The sequence below is a fragment of the Acromyrmex echinatior genome, chromosome 13, assembly GCF_024713525.1.
Source record: "Acromyrmex echinatior isolate Ae372 chromosome 13, ASM2471352v2, whole genome shotgun sequence".
Taxonomy (NCBI): domain Eukaryota; kingdom Metazoa; phylum Arthropoda; class Insecta; order Hymenoptera; family Formicidae; genus Acromyrmex; species Acromyrmex echinatior.
In genome coordinates, this window is record NC_141864.1 from 4,492,287 (window position 1) to 4,516,066 (window position 23,780).

Sequence of the window (23,780 nt, forward strand, 5' to 3'; positions counted from 1 at the left end):
AAGAAACTTTTCTCTCTGGGTGCGAACGTAAGGGTCAAGGATACTAGTCACTACTCGTCCCTTATTATCGCGGTCAAGGTCGGAACAAGCAGTCCGAGAACGGCGCGCGAATTATCTCTCACGTCGGCCGCAACCGCAAGCTCGCGTCCACGTGCCACATGGAGGGTCCGCCACGCGTTCCTCGTCTGGAAATTACCGCCAATTATTCGATTCACCTCGCTCGGATAGGAAGTTACAGCGATTTCGGCTGACGACACGTCGAGCATCGAATTTTCCGCCTCGTTAGCGCGCCTAGTCTTATCATCGTCGTCGTCGTCGTCGTCGGCAAAGTAACGACCGATACGCGGAAAGCACAAGTCGCGTCGCGTAACGCGGAAAAAGCGCCTAACGCGAACTAGCTCGCCAGTGGAAATTAATGGGCCAAAGAAGCGACCGCTAATCCGTGCGATCAAGCAGGCAGACCGCAAATTTTTGCGGCCGGATAATCGCGCTCAGGCAAAAAGACGACGCGCGCGAGCGCGTTTGTTCTTGAGTAACGGGCAATGGTGCTCCTCTCTAGACAGGAAAAAGAAAACAGTAAATTTCCGGAAAAAAGTATTAGAGATTAAGACCAAGTTTGCGTAAAAACGTCACTATTATATTTTTTAACTTAATTTTCTACACGACACAAATAAAATTATATCTAAGAATTCTAAATTAAAAATATTTTATAGTTTTAATCAGTGAAATAAAAATTTCGATATTATTTCTTTAAAAATCATGTTCAACTTTCTTTGCTAACCTTCTCTCCGATTAAGTTTCCGAAATGAAAAGTTCTTAAAAGTAATTTATGCTTTTTATCTAAAAAGTCTTTATCTCTTTCTTGTCCTTAGTTAAGAGACACGAAAAATTAATTATAAGTCTAAATACCAGACACACGGGGCCACAGATTTCTGCGGTAATTGCCCACGTGAAGTCACATAAAATCCATGTGCTGTTCGTAGAGTGAGTTAACAACATGTTGACTATGTATCCCTTATGTAGTCTACAGGGATAACCGAGAAATGTTGGGCAGCTTGACCAGGGCTTTTGGAATCAGTTATGCGAGCAAACAGGGTTGAATACGTTGCTTGTTTCAAGTAACATTACCTGTTGATTTATTATAGCCTCACATTAAGAAAATTGAAACTTTCAGTAGAAATACGCACTCTAATAGTAAAAAGATCTCCCTTATCTCAGCTAAAACTAATTAAGATAACCTTAATCATCTTTATAAACCGTACATTTTGCATTTATTAATTCATTAATAATTAAATGACTGATAATGAGTTCGAAACATTCTTTATATTGATATATAAAACTTTCTATTATTTAAAAAATATTCATGCAAATATTTTTAATTACATTCACTGATTTTTTTAAAAATTCAATTAAAAATATAATTTTGTTCTGTATTTTAGTATCATTCCGGATAAAAGCACATATTCGTACGAAAAAAAGACAGCTTGGACGAAATTGGCGATTGTTCTCGACAAATATCAAGTTGATTGAACAATTACGCATTTATGCAACAATAAGTTTTACCGATGCAGCTGCATTAATAATCACAATCATTGAATCGACTAAATATTTACCATGTTAAACGTGTAATTTGTTTGATTAACTGAATATTTACTTTCGGACAAAGTTTGTTTATTGGAACGTCAATTTTATCTCTGCCACGCGATCGTTCTTCTGAGAAAAGCGAAACTAACATTTGACACTTTCATATCAGATTTTCAAAATTAAACAAATATTCTGACAGCAGTTTATTAAAATCCGCAGAAAGTTTTATTTAACTTTATTATTATATTTTAGGAAAGTAGAGCACGGAGAAAAATGATTTTGCTATGAACACAAAGGGATTGCAAAATTTAATTGCCAAATATGTTTGCTGTCTATAAGCAAACAAGTTTGACAAATATTTTGTTGCAAATAATTTTTGTAGCGAATACAAAAAAGAATAAATATTTGTTACACCTGCAAATAATTGACGATCCCTATTTGCAAATAGAATTTGCCATTATGCCATAAGATTAGCGTTCATAGTAATTTTTTTCTCTCCGTGAGAAAACTTGATTGTTTTGCTTCTCTATCCTTTAATTGTAATTCCGAAAAAATAACTTCCGAGAAGAGAATCATGTAATTGCATGAAACTATATTTAATAACAATGATAATAAATTCATATTTTTTACATGAAGCTCAATGGAAGAAAGAATCATCTTCGAGATGTTTATGTCATCCTTCCTAATATTATATACATATTTAGTGGGCATTATCGATGCGTCTGAGATGCGATTTGAATTGCAAATCTGACTTTAACTCAACTACGTTTTCGCACACATTTATAATATCGCAATACCGCGAATTTCTTGTAGCTTAAAACGTAAATTTATATTTGCACGTTATTACCATACATTGGAACGTGCTCGATTAAAATGTACGAAGTATGCGATTACCAGTGATATTTTAATGTTGCTATAAAAGCCAACCGGTCTGTCCGCAAACTCGCGATAGGTTTTCGTCAAAGAAACGCATTGTCATTCGTGCGCGACCGCGTTTGATACGATCACATTCCCTGTAATAATAAAAGATATCTAATAATGTATAAGCAATCATGTCGTAATAAATTTCTACTACAACACTGTACAATTAATATTGTCACATTTTGAGCTTGCTTTTATTTTCTAAGACAGAGATCCGTAAAAGACTGTTAATGTCAGATTCAAGAATTATCATTTATCTCTGCTCTAGAGCCTTGAAATCTAAGTCCACTCGAGTTACATATTAGATTCAAATTGTGTTATCAACGAGCGATACGTAAAAATGCTAAATCTGTCGTTCGCAACGATGGCAACGCACAATGGAAACTGACTCGCTGGAGATAAAACGACTGAAAGTGAGCAACTATTGCTTGTGAATTCAGACTTGGATTTTCACTGTTGTAGATCCCATCTATTTTTATCTTAAGATACGAAACACGATAAAATAAATCTTCAGTTATACATAGAGATACTGGTATAATGAAAAAATAAATCACGATAAAATAAATCTCGGATTATACATAAAAATACCAGCAGTATAATGGAAATTGAATTATTGCTTATTTAATATTATTTACATTTCATTTATTTCGTTTGTTTATTTCATTTTGTACGATTTGATTCAAAATTTCCACCTATTGATTAATTTAATTCTACCTTAGCGAAAATTCTCTGCTTTTCTTTCCAACATAAGTCTCAAAGAAACATCTGTGACTCAACTGATTTATGCCCATTTCCACTAATCAATGTAGGTAACTTTAATCTTGGTTCAACTTATTTTCATCCTTTTCTAATTCTAGGAGTTAGACAAAGATAAAGGCTAAGCTGAGCCAAGATTAAAGTTAATCTACATTGATAGAAACGAACTTTAGAAATGCGGCCCTGCATAAAGAGAATCTCGAAATGTATCAGATAGCAGACTATCGAATCTCGACGATGCTCCTCTGTCGAGCGATAAATCGAGACTTGGCACGACACGGTGAAAAAGGCCAAGACTGTCACGAGTAAGAAAAGTTACACACAGCCTAATCCTGAACGAAGAAACTATCAAGGATTACTAAAGATTACAGGACGACAGCGATATTGAGAAAAGAAGGAACTGTGCACAAAGTACACGCGTCTTCCAAAGCCAATTGACAGATGTAAATTGAAGCAACACGTCGTGCATACGGTATGTGTCCGTTCTCCGTTGTTTTCTCCTGCAATCTCCTGGTTACCGTGCAATTTTTATCCGTTCATGTTATCAAAAAGAACGAGTTAATCGTGTAATCGCCTGATAATAGATAAGAGTCAATTAAGTTATGATTATGATATACTTCTTGCCTACTGGTTTTCTAAGTAATTCTAATCGTTACGTAGTAATTGCAGTTAAATGACGCGATTATTGATCAAATTAAAAGATTTTTTATTATATTTCTTAGCATTTGTGGCTAAGACTGCACGATTTCATAACAGAAATTAATTAATTCTTCCTTTTACAAGAATAATTTTTAATTAGAATTTATTAATTATTTATATGGCATATACGAGCAAAAGAATTTGAATTTGTTTGTAATCTATGCATTAAAAAAACTATAATTACACTACAAATTAAAATTACATATAATTAAATTACAAATTAAAAAACTCATAATTAAACTACTAAATTAAAAAGAAAACTTACTTTTCAGAAGATTTTCTTCTGAAAAATTAATTCGTAACGATAGCCATTTAAATATGAATATGAAATTTTTTAAGATCGACATTGCCAAAAATATTTATTTACACAAAAAATATTCGCGAAGAGAAATCGCCGGACATATCGCGGAAGCAACACGTCATATCAATCGGATTCTTCATTGTGTTTGCGGAAACTCGCTTGAATATTAACCAATCGGACGAGGGTCAATCCTGTGTTTCCATTTCCTGCGTTGAATCCTGATCAGCTACTATATAGTCACTCAGGAATAAATTAATCCTTTCATAATTAACGGAATGCATACGTTTTTTTAGTAATTGAGTGATAAATCTGTTTTTATACTGAACTTTTATCCTGAATTAACCACCATATAAGTGAAGGAATAATTTTACTATGATACAATTTTTTTATTTGAAACCAAAATTTTCTCGCGGACGCTTAATTTTGATAGACATTTTAATAGACTATCATTGCGGCAGATTTTATTGAAGTGAGATATATTTCGTTTCTTGTATGCTTTTCGTCAAGAAAAAACTTTTCTTATCTCACTGATCTTTTCGTTTGCACCATACGTCTGACTTCTGTTTTCTTTCTTATCTTATCGGATTATAAACGGGAGTATTGTTACTCGCAGGAAAACGCTACACGCATTCGTAGGAATGTGTTCAGGTATTTTACTCCTTTTCGTAATAAAATTATCAGTTTTTTAGGAAAAAATTCAAAATAATCTTTACGCGATTTTTAAATCTTAGTTTCAATCCTTCACTCTAAATTTCTTGAAGTGAAATCTCACTCCAAAAGAATCAAAATACAACCATCCTTAAAAAAAAGTGAAAATATTTCACTTCTTGAAAAAGAGAGACAATTTTCACTCTTTTTAAATGATATCTCACTTTTTAGGAGTGAAATTTCACTTCTTCAAAGTAAAAATTCACTTGAAAAAGAGAAAATTGTCACTCTTTTTCAAGAAGTGAAATATTTCACTTTTTTTAATGGTTGTGTTTTCACTTTTTTAGAGTGAGATTTTACTGCAAAAAATTTAGAATGTTAATACATAATTTTTCGATTATCCGTATCTCGGGTTAATTTTCATTACTTTAATAAATATACAAAATTTATTAAGTCATTGTTACATGCATGTTAACATCTTTAGAAAGTATTTGTAAATTCAGACATTTTTAAAAAACCGTATATAAAGGTTATAACTAATTATTTGTTGCTCCTAATTTTTCGAAGAAAAGAAATGTGAAAAACACGAATGATCCAACCATATGTATTAAGGGTTAATATTATATAATATATTCATTTTTCTGTATGCTTAAATACAAAGTCTTGTAAGTTTTTGCCAATCGTTTTTGTGTAGATAGAGCGAATTAAACTGAGTCACAAAATTCTCTACCATTTTACAATTTTCGCAATAGTTAACAAGAAATTAATTACTAAAAATTAGCCGGATATTGGTCTTGAATAATTTTTTATTTAGATACTATCAATTTTATAGAAAAACAGCAAGAAAAAATTGTTTATTTTCTTCTCATAGAGTTCTGAGAATTTTTTCAGAATTTTTTAGTACCGCATTTTCTCATGTTGATAAAACTAGTTGCCAATAAGAAAATGCAGTACTAGGTTGAGAAAAAAATTCTAAAAAAATTCTTACAGCTTTATAAGAAGAAAACAATTTTTGTCTCTTGCCGTTTTTCTATAAAATTAATAGTACTTGAGTAAAAAATTATTAAATATCAATATTTAGTAGGCGATATTTAGTAATTAATATCTCATTAATTATTACGGAAATTACAAAATGGTAGAGGACTTTTCAACTCAGTTTAATCCGCTCTATCTATACAAAAGCGGTTGGCAAAAACTTACGAGACACCCTGTATAATTATTCGTCGTAATTTTATAGCAACATATTGATAATAAATTACGAAAAGATTATATACAGATGTTGCTAATAATCATACTTTCTTATGAGTATATTGTTATTATATTATTATTATTATTATTATTATTGTTGTTGTTGTTATTATTATTATTCACCTTTTGTAGATCTTTAAACTCTTTTGTTTCGCACATATCAAAATCCTTAGAACGCAAAAGATAAAAGTAAGCATAATAATCTCAAGAAAAGCTTTTTGAAGAAAATTAATGAAATAATAATAAAATAAGTTTTCTACATAAAAAACATTTAAAAAACCTCCAAAACTTCGAAAGAGCTCTTCTTTGGAAGGAGCTCTTCCTTCTAAAGATATAAAATAATGCGAAAAGTTAAACTTTCTTAATAAAAAAAAGACGTGAATAAAATTTTGGAATACCTGTAAGGTGCAATATGTGACGGTCACATGAACGCGTACATGAACTCCCCAAGTTTCCGGGAGATAAAAACCATTACGTGAAGTAACTCATGTTTCGTGAGACCCGCCGACAGGTAATCCTGGAAATAAGAATTATTCAACGTTTGGACGGAAGTCTTACCGCACTCAACCACAAATGAGTTCAAAGAGCTTGCTAAATAACTAAGTTCTTTATTATTCTTTGGAGAAGATAACAAAGATGTGAAAGATATATAAAGTAACAGAATCTCCAAGTGCGTGCCATTTTTTTTTGTTACGTCTTCTTTCTTTTCTTCATATTTGATGTTTCCCTCGTCCTTCTCGGTAATACGTATATACGATCCCCAGGTTTTCTCCCCAGGTTGCTTCCTAGCAGAAAGTATTAATGCATGGGTCTACGTAGCTTAGCAGTAAAAGTCATCCGGAAAGCGAAAGATCTCGGAATTAATTCCCTGTCCACAACAATACAACACAAAGTTTGGTAATAGGGATTATTCTTCCCTTGCCGAAATATAAAAGAAGAACATTAATCCTACCTAAAGAAGAATTTTAATTAAACGATGTAAAATTGATCTTTCTAATTAAATTTGGCTTTTCGTTCGATTAACAGTTTGTGAATATCCGCAAAAGATATCTATTCCATCTCTTGAGAGAAAGATCTTTATTAAAACCTAATTTTTAGAATCTAGATGTAACATGATATATTTCTTTATCTTGAAAAATTGACATACAATTTCTTTTTAATAGAAATATTTTATAGAAATATTTTATAGAATGCAAAAAAATAATTCTTGAATTTCAGTTTAAAAAAACGGAAAGGACAATTTTACTGATGTATCAAAAAATTTAATTTATAGATATAAATCTGAAAATAATATTATTATTGAACCATCAAAATAATTATATAAGAATTTCAAGCATGATCAATGTTACAAAAAGTTTTGGCATTCTAATAGTAACAGTTTTTGAGCGTCTTAATTATTTTAATAATTCAAACAAAATTATTTTCAGATCTGCATTTAACTAAATACTTCAGCATGTCAATAGAGAAAAAGAGAGAGAGAGAGAAGACATCTCAAATGTTACATTATACCAGATAATTAATCAATTAATTATCCAACTTTTTGATCACGTAGATATTAGTTAACAAGAATAATTATCTTTCGTTAAATTCATATTAAAAAAGAAATCCTAATAATATATATGATATCTCAGTAGATATTTTTCAGCCATAATAATGTGAATATTAATAATCTATTCGTCGAATTGACATGGCAAAACCGTCCATCCTTTCTATGAACAATTACAAATTATAAAAATACTAAATCTCATTCTTTAATTGATTTCAAATGAGCTTAACAAAATTTTAAATCGAATATAGTTTACCGATATTAACTTTCGATAATCTGTTGAAAAATTTCGCTTTCAAAGAAGCCAGTTTTCAATAGAAAATTCGCAATGCGCTCGTGTTTACTGTCGAACACCTCGTTCACGTAATTGAAATTCGCAAAAAATGTAGCTCTATAGCTATTGCAATGACGATATGCACGTTTCTCCGATAAGAGTATACGCGCCGTTCGCGTCTCCTTCGCGAAAGACTGCGACCAGACACGTTTCGCTAGTTGATTTTTATCGATTCCCCGCACTTCGCAAACTGGATCGACCGTGTTAATCGACCGTCCTAGACGTGATGTAACGTAGTACACTTTCTCCGCAATCCGGTGCAGTGGTTTCGGTGACGCCCATCTGACATAGTTTACACGTCCAACAATCATGCTACATTTATTTACAGCCGATAATTGTCCCAATGATGTAAAACTAAAAATTATCCGCAGAGAGAAAAAATATAAATACAATAGTTTAAACATATTAAAAATCAAAGTTTCCAATATAAGAAAAAGCATATAATTATATAAAATATAATAAAAACATATTGTATATATATGAAATGTATTTATTACATTTATATAACGTTATATTATGTACATCAGATTATGTATTTATAATATTTCACATTAATATAATTTTACATATATTATATTTACTTATATGTGTGCAATATATCAACAAAGGTTTAATAATAGAGCATTTTGCTGAACAAATAATTTAATTCTTTTTAATTATTAATTTTACATATCTTATACTTTTAAATATACAAATACAAAATTATCATATTTTATTTGATGATCTTAACTAAATTTTAATATGATATTCCGAGATTTTTATCGAGAGAGAGAGAGAGAGAGAGAGAGAGAGATGTCTCAAATGTTACATTATATCGGATAATTAAATCAATTATCCGATTTTTTAGTATTTTTTACCATTTATTATCAGTAAATATGTTGAAAGTCCATTAATAAAAAGAGAGTCCATTAATAAAAAAACGCAGATAGATGGTAGTCCATTTTGTGGTACAATATATTGGTTTTTTTATTATATAATTTATTTTAAGCAAATTTGCAAAAGTAACGAACATTTAACTTTCACGATGTCAGATAACGAAAATAATAATCAATACATTGTATCACAAAATGGACTACCATCTATCTGCGTTTTTTTCTCTCTGTTTATTAATGGACTCTCAACACATTTACTGATATTACTGACAAGAATTTTTTTATGACTACTTTGATTTTTGATAAAAATGATTCGTAGCGTACTATACGAAATGATGAATACGGGATTAAAAATTATAATAGTAATTGTAATACCATGTACATATTTTTGGTTTAGAACGATGTTGAAATATTACGACTACATTGAAAATGACTCGATTGGAGTCGAAACGTTTGTTGTCAATTGTAATTGTTTATATGAATTTTTAATGCTAATTTAAATTAAAGTTCTTTGCTACACCAGCTTACTGGCTCTTTGCCCTTCTTTTGTACCACATTGTTTTATACGTATAGACCTTATTATTATTTATTAAGAATTATCTCTCGTTAAATTCATATTAAAAAAGAAATCCTAATAAGCATATGATATCTCAGTAGATATTTTTCAACCATAATAATATGAATATTAATAATCTATTCGTTGAATTGACATTTCGTTTATTTAGCAATAGTATGTGAAAATGTAAATAATTAAAAAGTTTCATTATCTACTAAAAATTCTTATCGTGATTATTAAATTGATATTTAATTTAATACTTCTATTTCTAGTTAAATTAAAGAGTTCATGGATTACAAATCTATGATTATAAAAAGATTAAATCGATTGAATTATAATTTATTTGTATTTCTGAAATTTAATTTTCGGAAAGCCCTTCGTCTTTAATTGTAACTTAAAATCTATATAGCCGTCAAGAAAAAATTTATTCCAAATTGACCGAAGAATCCGTAGACGCAAGACACTTTATATTTTGCATTACAACGAAAATAGTTCCTGCGACGAATACACAAATAAAAATAGCACCGATATTACGAGTCAAAAGATATGCTTCGCTGCAAAATGGAACATTACGCGCGCATGCATTCTTCTTATTGCACGGCCGTGATATATTTATAGAGTGAGATAAATAATACTTTGCGTTGCAGAAAGGAAACTACTCGGTCGATGATTGTCACGTGGCTTTCTTATATCACAATTACCAAGATAAAGAATAAGATAAGAATTAATTCGCGCCTACAAGTTTGCGATCTGACCTAGCATTATCGTCGCACAAACAAAACAGATTTTCGAATGTGTGTTACTTGTAACGATTATGTTTGCAAACTTATAAAGAGAATACAAACACAATACTTTAAAAAAGTTCAACTGTCATTTTAGAACACGATGAAAGTTTGTATATCGATTTTCGAATGTGTGGAAATTATAAAATTCAAATTATTTTCGAATTCAACGCACGATTCAATTATAATTTATTTTATAGCAATTACTGAGATTCGAGAGATCCAAAGAGATATTTAAATATTGAAAAAAATCTGGTAATAACTACCAAATATTGAATGAAATAATTTTAATCAAATATTGAATTAATATGAAAATAATTAATAAAAAATAATTTTATTTTTTTAAATATTTAGTAAATATTACCAACCATAATAATATAGTTTAGTAATATTTAATCGTTTAGTAATATTAAAAAAAATAAAATTATGTTTGGTGAGACATTAACTAAATATTTGATTGAGATTATTTCATACTCAATATAGAGTAGCTATCATCAGACTTTTTTTCAAATAAATTTGATAATAATCTTATATGAAATAATCGTATATCTATAATCTAATCTGTAATAATTATAAAATTAATTACTAAATTAATAACCCTAATATATATATATATATATATATATATATATATATATATATAATATTATTAATAGTATTGTATTATTTAAATGCGTGTCTTTATTAATGATATTGATTTTGCGAGTAAATATTTTAATGGAATTGCATATTAATTGACATCACATCGCGTGTATACACTACGTAATCATATTACTGTGAATTAACATCGAACAAGTGATTAATTAATTTATTCTGCCGATTAATGTATTAGTATTAGCTTCGATTTGCATATTTTCTTAAGGTTTGCATTAATATCTCACTTATAGGATTACACTTTTTCACACACACACACACACACACACACACACACACACACACATTTTAATTATTTTAAAATTAATCTTTTCCTAATGAGAATTTCTTTAGCTCTAGAGATAGCTGAAATCTATCTTTTCTCACAGCTTTCCAACTCTGATTTAAATACCCTTCTAGACATAACTAGTTTTATAGTCAAATTTCATTAAAATGAATTTAGTCGAAATTGTATAGAGAATAAAGGTGTATCTTTATTTTAAAGAGTAAATATAATTCTTTACTTAACTTTGTCTGTTTGAGGCTTTTTAATTCAGAATGTAAATTATCTTTTTATAATTTAATATTTTGTTTAAAAATTTTCTATAGTATTTCACGACTTCGCTTGTTAATATAAGATCTTCTGTAAAAATTTTTTAATTTTTATTTTTTGGAGCTTTAATCATATTAACCATTTAAATAGACTGACAAGATTAAATTACAGCTACCTCAATATATTTTCTTAGAAAAAAATTTAGTTTTAAATTTTTAAAGACACGTATTGCTATTTTAAACACGTATTGCTATTTCCATTTATTCCCGATCCATTTATTTTTCTATTTATTTTCGATATTAATATCTATGTAAAGTTTCCAAATTCTGCTTTAAAATAACTTTCATTTTTAATAAAAAAAAAATATTCACATATGAAGTCTTAAACATAATGAAAAGCACAGACAATAGGAACAGAAAATAATAGATTTCAACCCATCAGAAACCTATCAAAAATGTATATTCTATAGCATACACATTGGAGTTCCTGATGGATAGATTAAAAATCTTTTATTCTATGTTTTTATATTCTATCTATATTTTATTGTGTTTAAGGTTTTAAACTGCTTATACATTTTTATAGTATTTAATTTATTAAATCTTTTTTTATTTATATATTTTCTAAACCTCGTAGAGAGTGAAATCTCACTCGGAGACTGAAATTGAGTCAGTCTTGAAAAAAGAATGAAAATACTACTACTCTTGTTAAAAAGTGGCAGATTTCCACTCTTTTTAAAGTAAGATTTACTTTTATGAAATGAGATTCACTCCAAAGGAGTGAAATCTCAATTCCTTTTTTGGAGTGTAATACCAAGATAGTTGAACTTCACTCCAAAAAAGGGATTGAGATTTGACTCCGAAGGAGTGAATCTCTTAAACAAGACTAGCTCAATTTTCAATCTTTTCGAATGAGATTTCATTCCATGAGATTTAGAGAGAGTGTGTGTGTGTGTGTGTGTGTGTGTGTGTGTGTGTGTGTGTGTGTGTGTGTGTGTGTGTGTGTGTGTGTGTGTGTGTGTGTGTGTGTGTGTGTGTGTGTGTGTGTGTGTGTGTGTGTGTGTGTGTGTGTGTGTGTGTGTACAGTGAGAGCAAAAAGTATTCATACAAGGAAATTTTTTATAAAAAGTCTTATTAGTAAAAAATAAACATTAATTAGCAATTTTATACAATGAATATATTCTGTTCTGTAACATAAGCAAACGAGCTTTGTATGTATTCCTGATTTTAGAAACTAAATTTCTCGATTGTATGAATTTTTGAGGATCCAAACAATAGAATTTTTAATTTTCGCTTATTTTTCAGACGATATATTTTCTATAATTAATACTTTTTGATACTCATAATTTTAAGAAACATACAGTCTATTGTATTTTTTATGAATAAATTGTTAATTACCCAGCAAGAAATAATCGTCAATTAAACGTCGAATCGATGTTGAATTAGTGTTGAAATCATCGTATTGATATCGATACGATATCAATTCGATGACTCACTTCTGGATAATATTTACTTTTTAAAAATAAAGTTTTTTTTTTAAAATATTTTCTCTGTGCAAATACTTTTTGCACTCAAAAAAGATATATTATTTCGTTTTACAATTTTATATAAAAGGACATCCATTCTTCTAAAATCATCCCCCCTGAATAAAATTCAGGACAAATACTCAATACCCTCCGTATTATTTTACTCCCGTTCTCGTGTGTCGAGAGAATCGCGTATCTCGCGTTAATCGGCGCGAATGATCGGCGGCCGTTTATTCAACAAAATCCCCATTCACGAGCCGGTAATCCGGTTCGACGCGACGCGGCGTTCCGCAGTGCACGGCATGTTGGATCCGGCCGATCCGGCGCACCGGCTCGACCGGCCGAATGCCAAATCGGCGAACGTGCGTCGTGCCGGGACATGTGACGATGTGACCCCGCGGGATCTAACGAGCACGCGCATTGCGACGTACGTCACGCTCCCGTCGCTCCGCGCCGCGCTCTGGCACGTGGCTCGTGCGGCGTGCGGCGTGCGGCGTATCTCAGTATCATTCGTGCAACCGATAAGTGACTCAAGCGATTCGCTCACGCGTGTTTCCGCAGATCGCAAAGAGACAAGGCGAAGGCCGAGAGAGGGAACGAAGGAAAGAGCCGAACGGTGCAAGGAAGAGACAGATCGGTGAGTCCTCGAGATGTATGTACAGATCCGCCGGACTCTTTCAAGATCCTCGAATTTACGGGAGAAAGAAAAAGAAACCGTCGCGGTTTAATTTGTCACTAGTACATGTACGGAAGTCATTTTCATGCGCGCCTCGATCGCGGGATAACCACGTGCGCTCGGAATGCGCTTTACGCTCGCGCGATTGTGGCTAACGGTATCCACGATGGCGAGAAACGTAGCTTGCCGATGGCCAATTACGCGTATAGACAGCGCCGGAGGAGAGGCACGCGTAATCAGAGATAGATCGAACAGCCCCGATCCTTCCCTATCTCCCCGTCTCTTCCTACTTCCAAAGAGAGGTAGAAAGAGACGAACCAAAGGCGAAACCGATCGCTAATCGCGATAATCAAGGTAATCTGGTAGGCTACGTCGTTGGCTTTCGAAAGCGGGAAGGTAAACAGATTTGTTGTTATTTCTAATCTCCATATCTCTCGATTCGAATAACGTTTAATTGCGTCGCGATGCTAGCGATATTCATAATCCGATAATTTCTTATTTAAAAGGAAAAGAGATATCAAGATAAACTTTTTTTACGACAGCGTTACCTGCCACTAAAAGAAAGGCTCGCAATCTTCAATAGGCAACATATGGTTGATAATATCTGATCGGTAGACTGTCTGAGCGATCCAAGTGTATAAACGACGAGATTTTTTTATCCACATAAAATGCATCTTGAGTGATTAGATATCTCACGGTTGGATCATAGATCGTTCTATTCAATCGTAAGAAAAAAAAATGCACAAACAAGTGCTCTGTGTATTAAATTTCAATCGTTCGATAAATTATGTGCATGATTTTAACAATTGTCCCAAGTAATTTTCGTTATAAGAACTTGTGCTTTATTTACGTCAATTTAACCTTTGAGTTTTTGCCGTGTATCAGTAATGGTGAAATTGTATATCGGAAGGATAAACATAATAACATTCGACTTCGGTCGGCTTTGTCTTCTCGACCTTTATGTTCGTTCGATGATTTTGTAAACTGATATTGGCAAATTCTTTTATGAATACAGGAATAGATTTTAGAAATTTATCAAAATGAAATTAAACAAGTCTACAATTTAGTTGCGTTTTTTTAGTTCGTGAAAATTTTAGATTATTAGCATTTCTTTATCATTTCTTTGCCAAAAGATTATATTTTGTAACAATACAAAAGATAAATATAGTAGGCTAATGAAAGTCAGCAATGATAAACGGCGCAATTATTTAGTGAACAATCAATAATCAGATATTGGATTGATGTCTTCTTTATTTTGTAATTTATATCAAGATTTTAAATAAATTCGTATTTATAGATCGTAGACGATAATAAGAATAGAGAGAGACTTCGCTTTCCTATGAAATTGTCATTATCAGTTTAGAAAAAGATTATTACCTTTATAATTTCTTTGACAAAAGATTATATCTTGTATTGATTATATCTTATTAAGATTATTTTAAAATACAAATTCATATTTAAGGATTATAGATTGTAAGAATAGAGAGAGAGAGAGAGAGAGAGAGATTTCGCATTTCACTAAATTTTCACTATCAGTTTAAAAAAAATTAAGTAACTTATAAATCATATCGTTCTTTCTTAAAAAATGTTTATACGAAATCTATTCGCGTTACTTGAAATTCCCAAAATTTTTGTACTAAGAATGTGAAATAATTGAACTTAATAATAGAAATATTAATAACTTAGAAATAATTTGACTTAAAAAAAAAATAAAGTTAAATAATTTACTCAAAAAAATATATTAAATAAAATTTAACTCAAATTTATTTATTATTTACTAAATACGTACGTTAAATGTGGGCGATATTTACTTTGAAACTAACCGCAGAAAATGGATTTACCTACATTTTAAAAACAAAATGTTATTTAATCTATTATCTTTTGATATTCAATAGTGTAAAATGTGTTGAAAAGAGAGAAGTGAAGATGCCGAGTGTAAAAAGTGCAAGCAACGCGGACTACAATAGAAGTCGCAACGATCATAGAGTAGTAGAAAATTAACCAATCACAATCGAATATGAGAAGAATATCGATAAAGCCGGTTCTACATTAGTTGCAAGCCGAACAAATCTGAAACTTGCATTTTGAAATCAACGTTTCATATTGGCTGTCGCAATAAACTTGCAACTAACACAGAACTTAATTGATCAATTTTCTACGACTTAAGACCTTACGATCGCTACAACTTCTATTACAAACCCCACATAAGAAAATATGATTTCCGACTCACTGTTCGTTATTTAATTAAATAACTGAAACGTTCTCGTAAATCCGGTTTCGGTCCTCCTGCGTTAAAGTATCTGATGCACGACGCATTTCCATTGCGTTCTTGTTATCAATTCGCCGCGAGAGAACGGCGGAACTGCGTGCGTGAGCGCGCGCTATCTTTTGTCAGCGTCGCAAGAGATAGATGTCCACGTGGTCGTGAGAGGCAATCGTCGATTGTCATTCGCATCGCGACTACGTGAAAAAGCGTCTCATCTCTTCCCTTGACTGTTCTTCTCACCGTACAACGAGCTCTCGCTTTCGTCTTTCCGCACGCTGCACAATCCGCGTCTGCCACGTCGCGGAATCAACGTCCGTAGTCTTTAATCGTACGCCTCTCGCGTGTCGCGTTCCGCATCGTCGGTGTATGCACCCATATATCGCAGTGCCGGGATTCATCTGAACCTGAACGAAGGAGAAGAGGCGGCGAGCGTTACGTGAATCTGGGTAGGAAAATATTTCTCGCTTCCTCTTTTTTTTTTTTTTTTTTTATGTACCGCTTCCGTAATGCATCACAAACGTACTCAATCGTGTGTACAGACAAAGAGAAAGAGAGAAAAAAGTATTTCCATCGTCACATTAGAGCGATTCTCGTTATTACATGGCACTCCTTTCCTCTCCTCTCCTCTCTTCGTAATCTGCTTGTCTCGCTGCACCGACGAGATACTATTAAAGACCGACATCTTTACGAGAGTTCGCATCCTTGTGAATATTGAAGTAATTAAGAGTTAAAAATTGATAATTTTGTACTAATCTTATGATTTATTAGAGTTTCGTAGATTAGTTTTGTATTTATGCATTTAGAAGTCAATACTCGATTTTTCTTTAAAATTGTGATTTCAGTGTTATCAAAGTTTGATTATCAACAGGGATGATAACTGCAGAGAAAAAATTGTAATTTTTCTGCAATATATAGGATATTATAGCTTTATAAGTGTGCATATTTATTTATTATATAACATTTACGTAACGTCAAAAAATGAATTTCATAATGAATCATGAATTTAATAATGTATGATCCAAATATTTATGTTAATAGCAGTCTTTAATAGTATCTCGTCGGTGCTCATTGTAATGATAAAAAGATATTTCGAAAAAACTTACCGAGTCTCTTTTCAATGACAATTTTTTTATTCGATCGGAAAATAATCTTTGACAAGGGTTTCATTGAATTCACAATCAACTTGAAATTAGCTGCAAACAAGGTATTTTTAACGATATCCGCTTATAACTTAGAAAAGCGTCGATTCTTTTGATTTGTATTGAAAGAATCGATCAAACTGAAAGGAGAATTTGTAAATGAAGATATGATAGTTTTAAAGCTAAATTGTATATTTTCATTATTGTTTATCATATTAATTATACTGGACGGAAGTCCAGTATAATTAATATGATAAACAATAGCGTATTTATAATCTTTATAAGTAATTAGAAATGATTAACTTTCATAATAAAACTCGACGTATATTAATGATGATATCTCTGGAAGTTTCTACCTGAAAATCTTCGAAAATGGGAACGAAAATACACATATACGTTTCGCAAATGTATTTCGTTCAATATTCAAAATTTCAACGTGACGCTTTTATTTATAAATATTTGATTATATACATATCTTATTTTCCGTTATCCATGCGCGAAATAAACATCGACGTCAAAAGTTGAAATTATTTTTTTAAATATTTTCCATAAAATTTTGTGTTTTAATTTTATGAGATTTTAAATAGCTTTTAGAACTTTGTTTAAAAATTCGTGTAAATAATAAAAATAATTCTTACTTCACTTTATGTACATAAAAATGGATATTTATCATTGGCAGAATGTAAGGGAAAATATTTCGCGTATTTTGCTTTACCGGGCTCTTAAATAATTCTGAGATCTAATGGATGGTTTCACAAATCACGTAACGAAATACATAAGAATTTGCGGAAACGATGTGACGCGTTGGTGATCGCCAAAATGGATAAAAGACGAAATGTTTGTATCGTAATAACACGCAAGATAGTTCGAATGTCTCAATATTATTCTCGTCAATTAGGCAGTGTTTATATTTTCGTGGAATGTATCGGTCTCGAGGCCGACCAAGACGGTTATTATATAGATCATATGAAAGCGACCTTGTAGGGATTCTCTTTGAAAACTTAAATCCCCCAAATAATGTCCGCGAAATTTATCGGTAAGTTGAAAATTTCTACCTCGAATATAAATTTAATAGAAAATTAGTCATTACTAAAATAAATATAAAATTAATTATTTTAAATTTGTTGCCAATAAAAAAATTGTCTCTTCTAATCTTTTGTCTCGATAAAAGATGCTTTTTTTTTTATCAGGCATCGATATACAATCTGAAATGAACATTATCTTTTCGTATCTGTAAAAGAGATCATCATATTTGCTCCCATGCGTTTATCTGATTTCTGCGGATTAATCGAAATCGTGAGAGCCTCGGAGTCTTCCTGCCCTGAGGCTCCCCGGAGACGTAAAGACGACGCTGGAAAAAGAGGCAATCAGGCCATAGCGAGGAATACGCAGACGTTTGCACTTTTCAGGAAAGTAACTCCGTGAACGATGGTATCCTCGACAGTGACGGAAGCGAGCCCGGTGAAAAAATCATGCGGCGCGATAGGTATTGCGCCGGGAGATTATCGCCTGGTTGGCTGGGACATGGACACCACCGGCAAGAAGGTCATCGACGAGATCTGCCAAATAGCCGGGTACACTCCTAACTCCACTTACTCACAATACGTGATGCCATACAAGGACCTCAATCCAACCGCCATAAAGCGTCACAGTATGAAGGTCGTCACCAATGGCAAATTCCGAGTGCTCAGGAATAGTAAGACCAATGAGGTACGAGGCAAGATCGTAAATATCATTGCTCTGTGATTTGCTTCCCGTATGAGAGAAGGAGAATTCATTGCGCTGATCTCCAAATAATATTAAAAAAATTAAAGATCCAGATTTTCTCATTACGTTTTTTAAGTCGAAAATTATTGCAATTCTTAAATAATCTTAAGCATAATTTTTAGAGAAATTGTTTCTAAGCTTTTATATAAAAATATTTTTCTCCTTCGTGACAACAAAGAAACTAACTCAGGTGCCGAAAAAAGAAAAAATTGGTAGCTTCTTTTTCTTGAATATATAAAAAATGATTTGTGTTCTCATAGGTAATCAAATCCAAAAGCGAAGTATCGGCACTTACGGATTTCCTAAGCTGGTTGGAAACTGTCAAGGAAAACACTGCGGACGGTGTAATTCTGGTTTACCACGAGCCACGCAAGGTCATTCCCGCGATGTTGCTCGAGTCGTTGAAGAAGTACGATCTGGTAGATCGATTCAAGCAAACGGTCAAAGGATTCGCGAACGGATTCAACATCGCCGAAGAGAAGTGTGCGAACTCTATTCATATCTATTCCCTTCGTACTTTGTCACGCACATTACTGAAGAAGGTGAAGAAAATATTATATCCCATATTATACTTTTCCAATGTAATTTTAACATAATTTAATAAAATCGATATAATTATTAATTTTTCCAATTCTAAAGAAAAAAATAAAAAATAATTCTAAATAAATATTCATTTTTGACAAATTGAACAAATTATTTCTGTATAGAAAATATTTTATATATAAAATTTAAATTTAATAAACGTTTACAAAAATTAATAGCTCAAGGTAGTGTTAGAAAATCTTGTAACATTCATGTAGTCTCACAGTCTTGTAAAAATATATTAGGTGTTGGAATTAATTCGTAGCGTTTTTAATGAAAGAATGTTATTTATTTCACATGAGCATTAAAAAATACATTAATGAAAGTACTTCCCATCACTTGTAAAACGCTACGAATTAATTCCAACACCTAATATATATATATAATAGTAGTATATTTATAACTTTTCTATGATGATAAATATTTGTGAATATATTTGAAGGAAGTGAATCTGGGCAATGCGCAACATAGAGCATCGCTGGCATTACAAATAGCACAATACTTGTGCTCGTTCGATGGCGAGAAAACCGAAGATACGAACGAGAAAGAGGAGAGCGATGAAAAATCTATGAAAAAAGTGGTCGAGGCTATTCGAGAATTTGCACAGCCTGTTGATGTCGAGGAAAAGGAACACAACGGTATGTATGTTATATTGAATACCTTGCGTAATTTCGTTCATTTTAACATATTGGAATCAAGATACTCTCAGTCGAAATAAAATATTATCAATAAAGTTAACAATAAAATAATTTAATAGCGATATACAACATATAATCACTAAAAAAGTATTACAAAACATAAACAAAGATGAAGTTATTAATAAAGTATATTTGTATTATATTTTTCGACAGAGCGATAATTATGCAATTTTACTTAAAAAAAATTTATCAGATAAATTTAGGATAATTTTATGTTTTCACATCATCATCTTTAATACAGAATATACATGCATCTCTCTCTCCTATATTTACAGTGCTTCCCTCAAATGTTGAACTTTATAAATAGTTAGTTTAAACTTGACCAAATTTATCTTAACTTGAAAGCTAAGTTGGGAAGCACCGAGATGGTAAATCACTGTTACGTATAACTTTTGTTGCAGAACTGAAGATGATATTCGAGCGGCAGAACAACTTGCGGCCCATATTCAGCGCCCTATTCCGTATGAACCGACGCGAACGTCAACACGCTAGTCCCCTGCGGCGACTGTTAGCTGAAGCTGGGATTGTGTATTCGGAGCTACAGGTGAGTGTGTCGCATTGCACGTGATTAATCGCGTAATAATCAGGCCTGTTTACGCCCATACGATATCAATGATGTTTCCTCACTTTATTTGTTTTTTTTTTCCTCACTTCCGATTTAGGACGTTTGATTTGCTATCGAAATATCCGGAAATGAAATAACATTCTAAGAATTCATTCTAAGAATTTCAAATTGATAGATCGCGAAACGTTCGAATTCGTGTCACGCTCGAGTTGAAAGACTCCGATTTACGATCGAACAAACGATCTTTTTATCGAACATTCACGGAAAATCGCGTTTCAGGACGCGTGGACTAACGCGAAGAAGGACGGGCTGGAGCATTTGATGAAGGAGAAACTCCCAACAGTCGAAGAGAAAAAGATGGAGGATCTGATGATTATCCTCGAGCGTCACTTCGACCCAGAGAAGAAGCCGAAGGGCAGAGTGCCAGAGAAGAAGGGTCTCAAGTTGAAGAACGAGAAAAAGATAAGCGACGACAAGGAGAATAACAATAAGAGCGACTCGGGCCACGACAGCCCTGACAGTCCAGACACCACGATGTCTGGATCTCCGGTCAAAATTAACGGTGACAACAGCGAAATTAAGCAAGAGGAATGCGCCTTGACGCAAGAGTGTGACCAAGGCGTTTAACGATACTGTTACTTTTCGACCTCTCTTACGCGCTGCAAAACAGGAGGTACTTCGCGACCGTCCGCGTCTCTTACTGTTCATCGTTTGCCTCAATTTCGATCGAGCGAACGTGGATTCTTTTTTTGTTGCCATAATAGTCGCGGATGACGAGAAATTGATAAATAACGCGAATGACGAGCATAGATTTAGCGTGTTAAATACAACTCGCGTTTAGCCGGACTTTACAGTAAAAGCGTGTTGTGTGCTTACCTACCACTAAATCTCTGCTCCTCAGACGGAAAGAGTCGCGAAGGGATTCCCATTTATTTTCTTTTGTGGCAATTAGAATAGACGTTAGAATAAGGTTTACGACCAAGTTTCGTCCAACAGGCGATGTTGTGCGTAATCAGAGACGAGTGTTATTTGTTACAGTATTGCGTTTTTTTCTTTTTTCCCTTTTCATTTTTCCTTTTATTTTTTTTTTTTAATTTTTGTTCGCACTGGTACGCCGGCAGGATTAAAAAAAAGGACCGGTTTCCTGCGAGACACCGTCGAATTTAGCTCAAATGTACAAATAACACGTTAAGCGATGTTTAGTTTGTTACGCGCAGTTATATTTAATATCGTTTACATTTCATAGTTTTATACTCATTTTGTTTTCTCTCCTCTTCCCTCCCTTTTCTATCTCTTTTATTTATCCCGAGAATTCGTACGCTCGTTACTGTGGCGAGAGCGTCCGTTTAATAGACTGCTGCAATTGTGAAAGGCATAGGAAATATCCGCGGGTACGCGTAGTTACCGCATAAGTTCACGATGTGTACAATAGTGTGCACGATATTTTCTACTTTTTACCGTTTAAGTCGCGCATGAGGCGCATGTTAGTATTAGAGAGATATATTTTTGTATCAATAATGTAATTTCCTTTCTGCTGTGAGATCTCATTGTATGAACATTGATTAATAAAGATTCGAGTTTAGTTGTAACACTTTGAATTTCAAACATACGAACTCGAATTTATAACACCGATCTCGTACAATAAAATGCAGTATTTTTTCTAAATTAAATCTCCATGTCTGTACTTTGTGCCTCGGCTTCGGTGGTGAACCTGACCGTTTTGAGTTTTATTTATTTTATTTGAAAAAAAAAACGAATGTATAAACTCGTGATGTATTGCATATATACTGCTTCTAGTTGAAAATCAAAATGCATTGAGTATCAAACAGAGAATATATATACAGAAAGAATTGTTTACTAAAATATCTAAAAACATAACTGCATGAAAAAAAAAAGATTTTGCTAAAATATCTAAAAATGTAATTGAGGATACAGATCTGAAAATTTTGTTAACAATCAAAATAATATTGGTACTATAATATTTTTAACAAGGTTTTGCATTGATCATCATGGTTGAAATTCTTACGTAACCATTTTGATGGTCCAACAAAATTATTTTTAGCTGTAGTTAAATTTTTAAGATACTTTAACAAAACTTTCATGCAGATATAAATCTAAAAATAATGCCCATTTCCACTAATGTAGATTAACTTTAATCTCGGTTCAATTTACTCTTCGTCTTTTTCTAATTCTAAAGATTAGAAAATTGGTGTAAATGGATATTGGATCAAAATAATTATCAAAATAATTATATAAAAAAAACGCTCTGGTTGCTGGAGAGTCAAAACTTTTTGCAGCATTGCTCATTATATTTGAGCGTTCTACATAATTATCTTGATAATCCAAAATTTTTCGATACTTCAACAAAATCATTCTTTTCCTATACTTACACATCTGGCAACATAAATAAATGAGGCATTACAATTTCTCTTAATTAGACCATAATGCAGACGCACTTGAAACAATTATATAATAATTAGCATTAAAATTCGAGAGCCTCGCGACGCGTGATAAATCTCTGCGAAGAAGTAGAGAAATTTCAGGCTCGTCGAGGAGTCTGCTCGGCGGAAGATATTACACCTGGTGCTACCTGCGTAATATCGGACGTGATTTATTTCCGCGCGGAGCACGCGGCGGTTATTAATTGACGAGCGCGCGCCACGGCGCGTGAATTGCGCGGGGGCGTTCGACAAAAATACTTACGCGCCGAGTTATCGTGGACTTAAAACGCGGCTCAGTATAAAAGTTCTTAATAAGCAAAAAAGTCGCCGGTTTAACGGGACTTATAGCTGCAAGAAGGGAAAAAAAAACGGAGAAAATGGAAAGCGCTCGCGAGCTTTTCCGCATGCCTCGCGGCAGAACCTCCCGCAGTCTCTCCACAACTCTCTTTTCCTCGTACGTCGGTCCCTGGAGAAAAAACGGAAATGAATTAAATATGTGTGCGGACCGTTGCGCGCATTCGCCACGCGGATTTCCAATGCCGTATGCCAAAACGCCCCGAGGCGTGAACGGCGAAGCGCCTGCGAGGAGAATTGAAGAAATACGCTTTTTCCTTCTGGGGCGACGCGACCGGACTCGACGGGATCAGATCAGATCCGCGCGAACGCGACGCTCTCGGCTAGAAAATTGAGT

At 32.8% G+C, this 23,780-nt stretch overlaps 1 protein-coding gene and 1 long non-coding RNA gene across 6 annotated transcripts in view; one reads left to right on the forward strand and one right to left on the reverse strand.

Moving 5' to 3' along the window:
• LOC105150687 (uncharacterized) overlaps positions 1–23,780 on the reverse strand; it is a 52,502-nt gene that overhangs the window by 21,346 nt on the left and 7,376 nt on the right. For 2 of the 3 annotated variants that reach the window (XR_015547220.1, XR_015547221.1), the window contains exons 1-3: positions 15,862–16,342; positions 6,836–6,942; positions 6,556–6,674 (exon numbers count right to left, since the gene is read on the reverse strand). The exons of the other annotated variant lie outside the window; for it this stretch is intronic. This is a non-coding gene — a long non-coding RNA (uncharacterized LOC105150687). Of the gene's footprint in view, positions 1–6,555; positions 6,675–6,835; positions 6,943–15,861; positions 16,343–23,780 lie in introns of those variants that run through there. 3 annotated transcript variants of the gene reach the window in all.
• On the forward strand, positions 13,439–22,318 carry exu (maternal protein exuperantia). 3 transcript variants are annotated; one of them, XM_011063930.2, is made up of 6 exons: positions 13,439–13,607; positions 18,446–18,746; positions 19,064–19,345; positions 19,828–20,023; positions 20,485–20,627; positions 20,928–22,318. In XM_011063930.2, the coding sequence occupies exons 2-6, from the start codon at positions 18,465–18,467 to the stop codon at positions 21,273–21,275; spliced, it is 1,251 nt and encodes a 416-aa protein (XP_011062232.1). In that variant the 5' UTR covers positions 13,439–13,607; positions 18,446–18,464; the 3' UTR covers positions 21,276–22,318. The 3 variants fall into 3 exon arrangements, with proteins under 3 accessions (XP_011062232.1, XP_011062231.1, XP_011062233.1); XM_011063929.2 differs by having other exon boundaries at positions 13,439–13,592; XM_011063931.2 differs by lacking the exon at positions 13,439–13,607 and adding an exon at positions 14,010–14,027.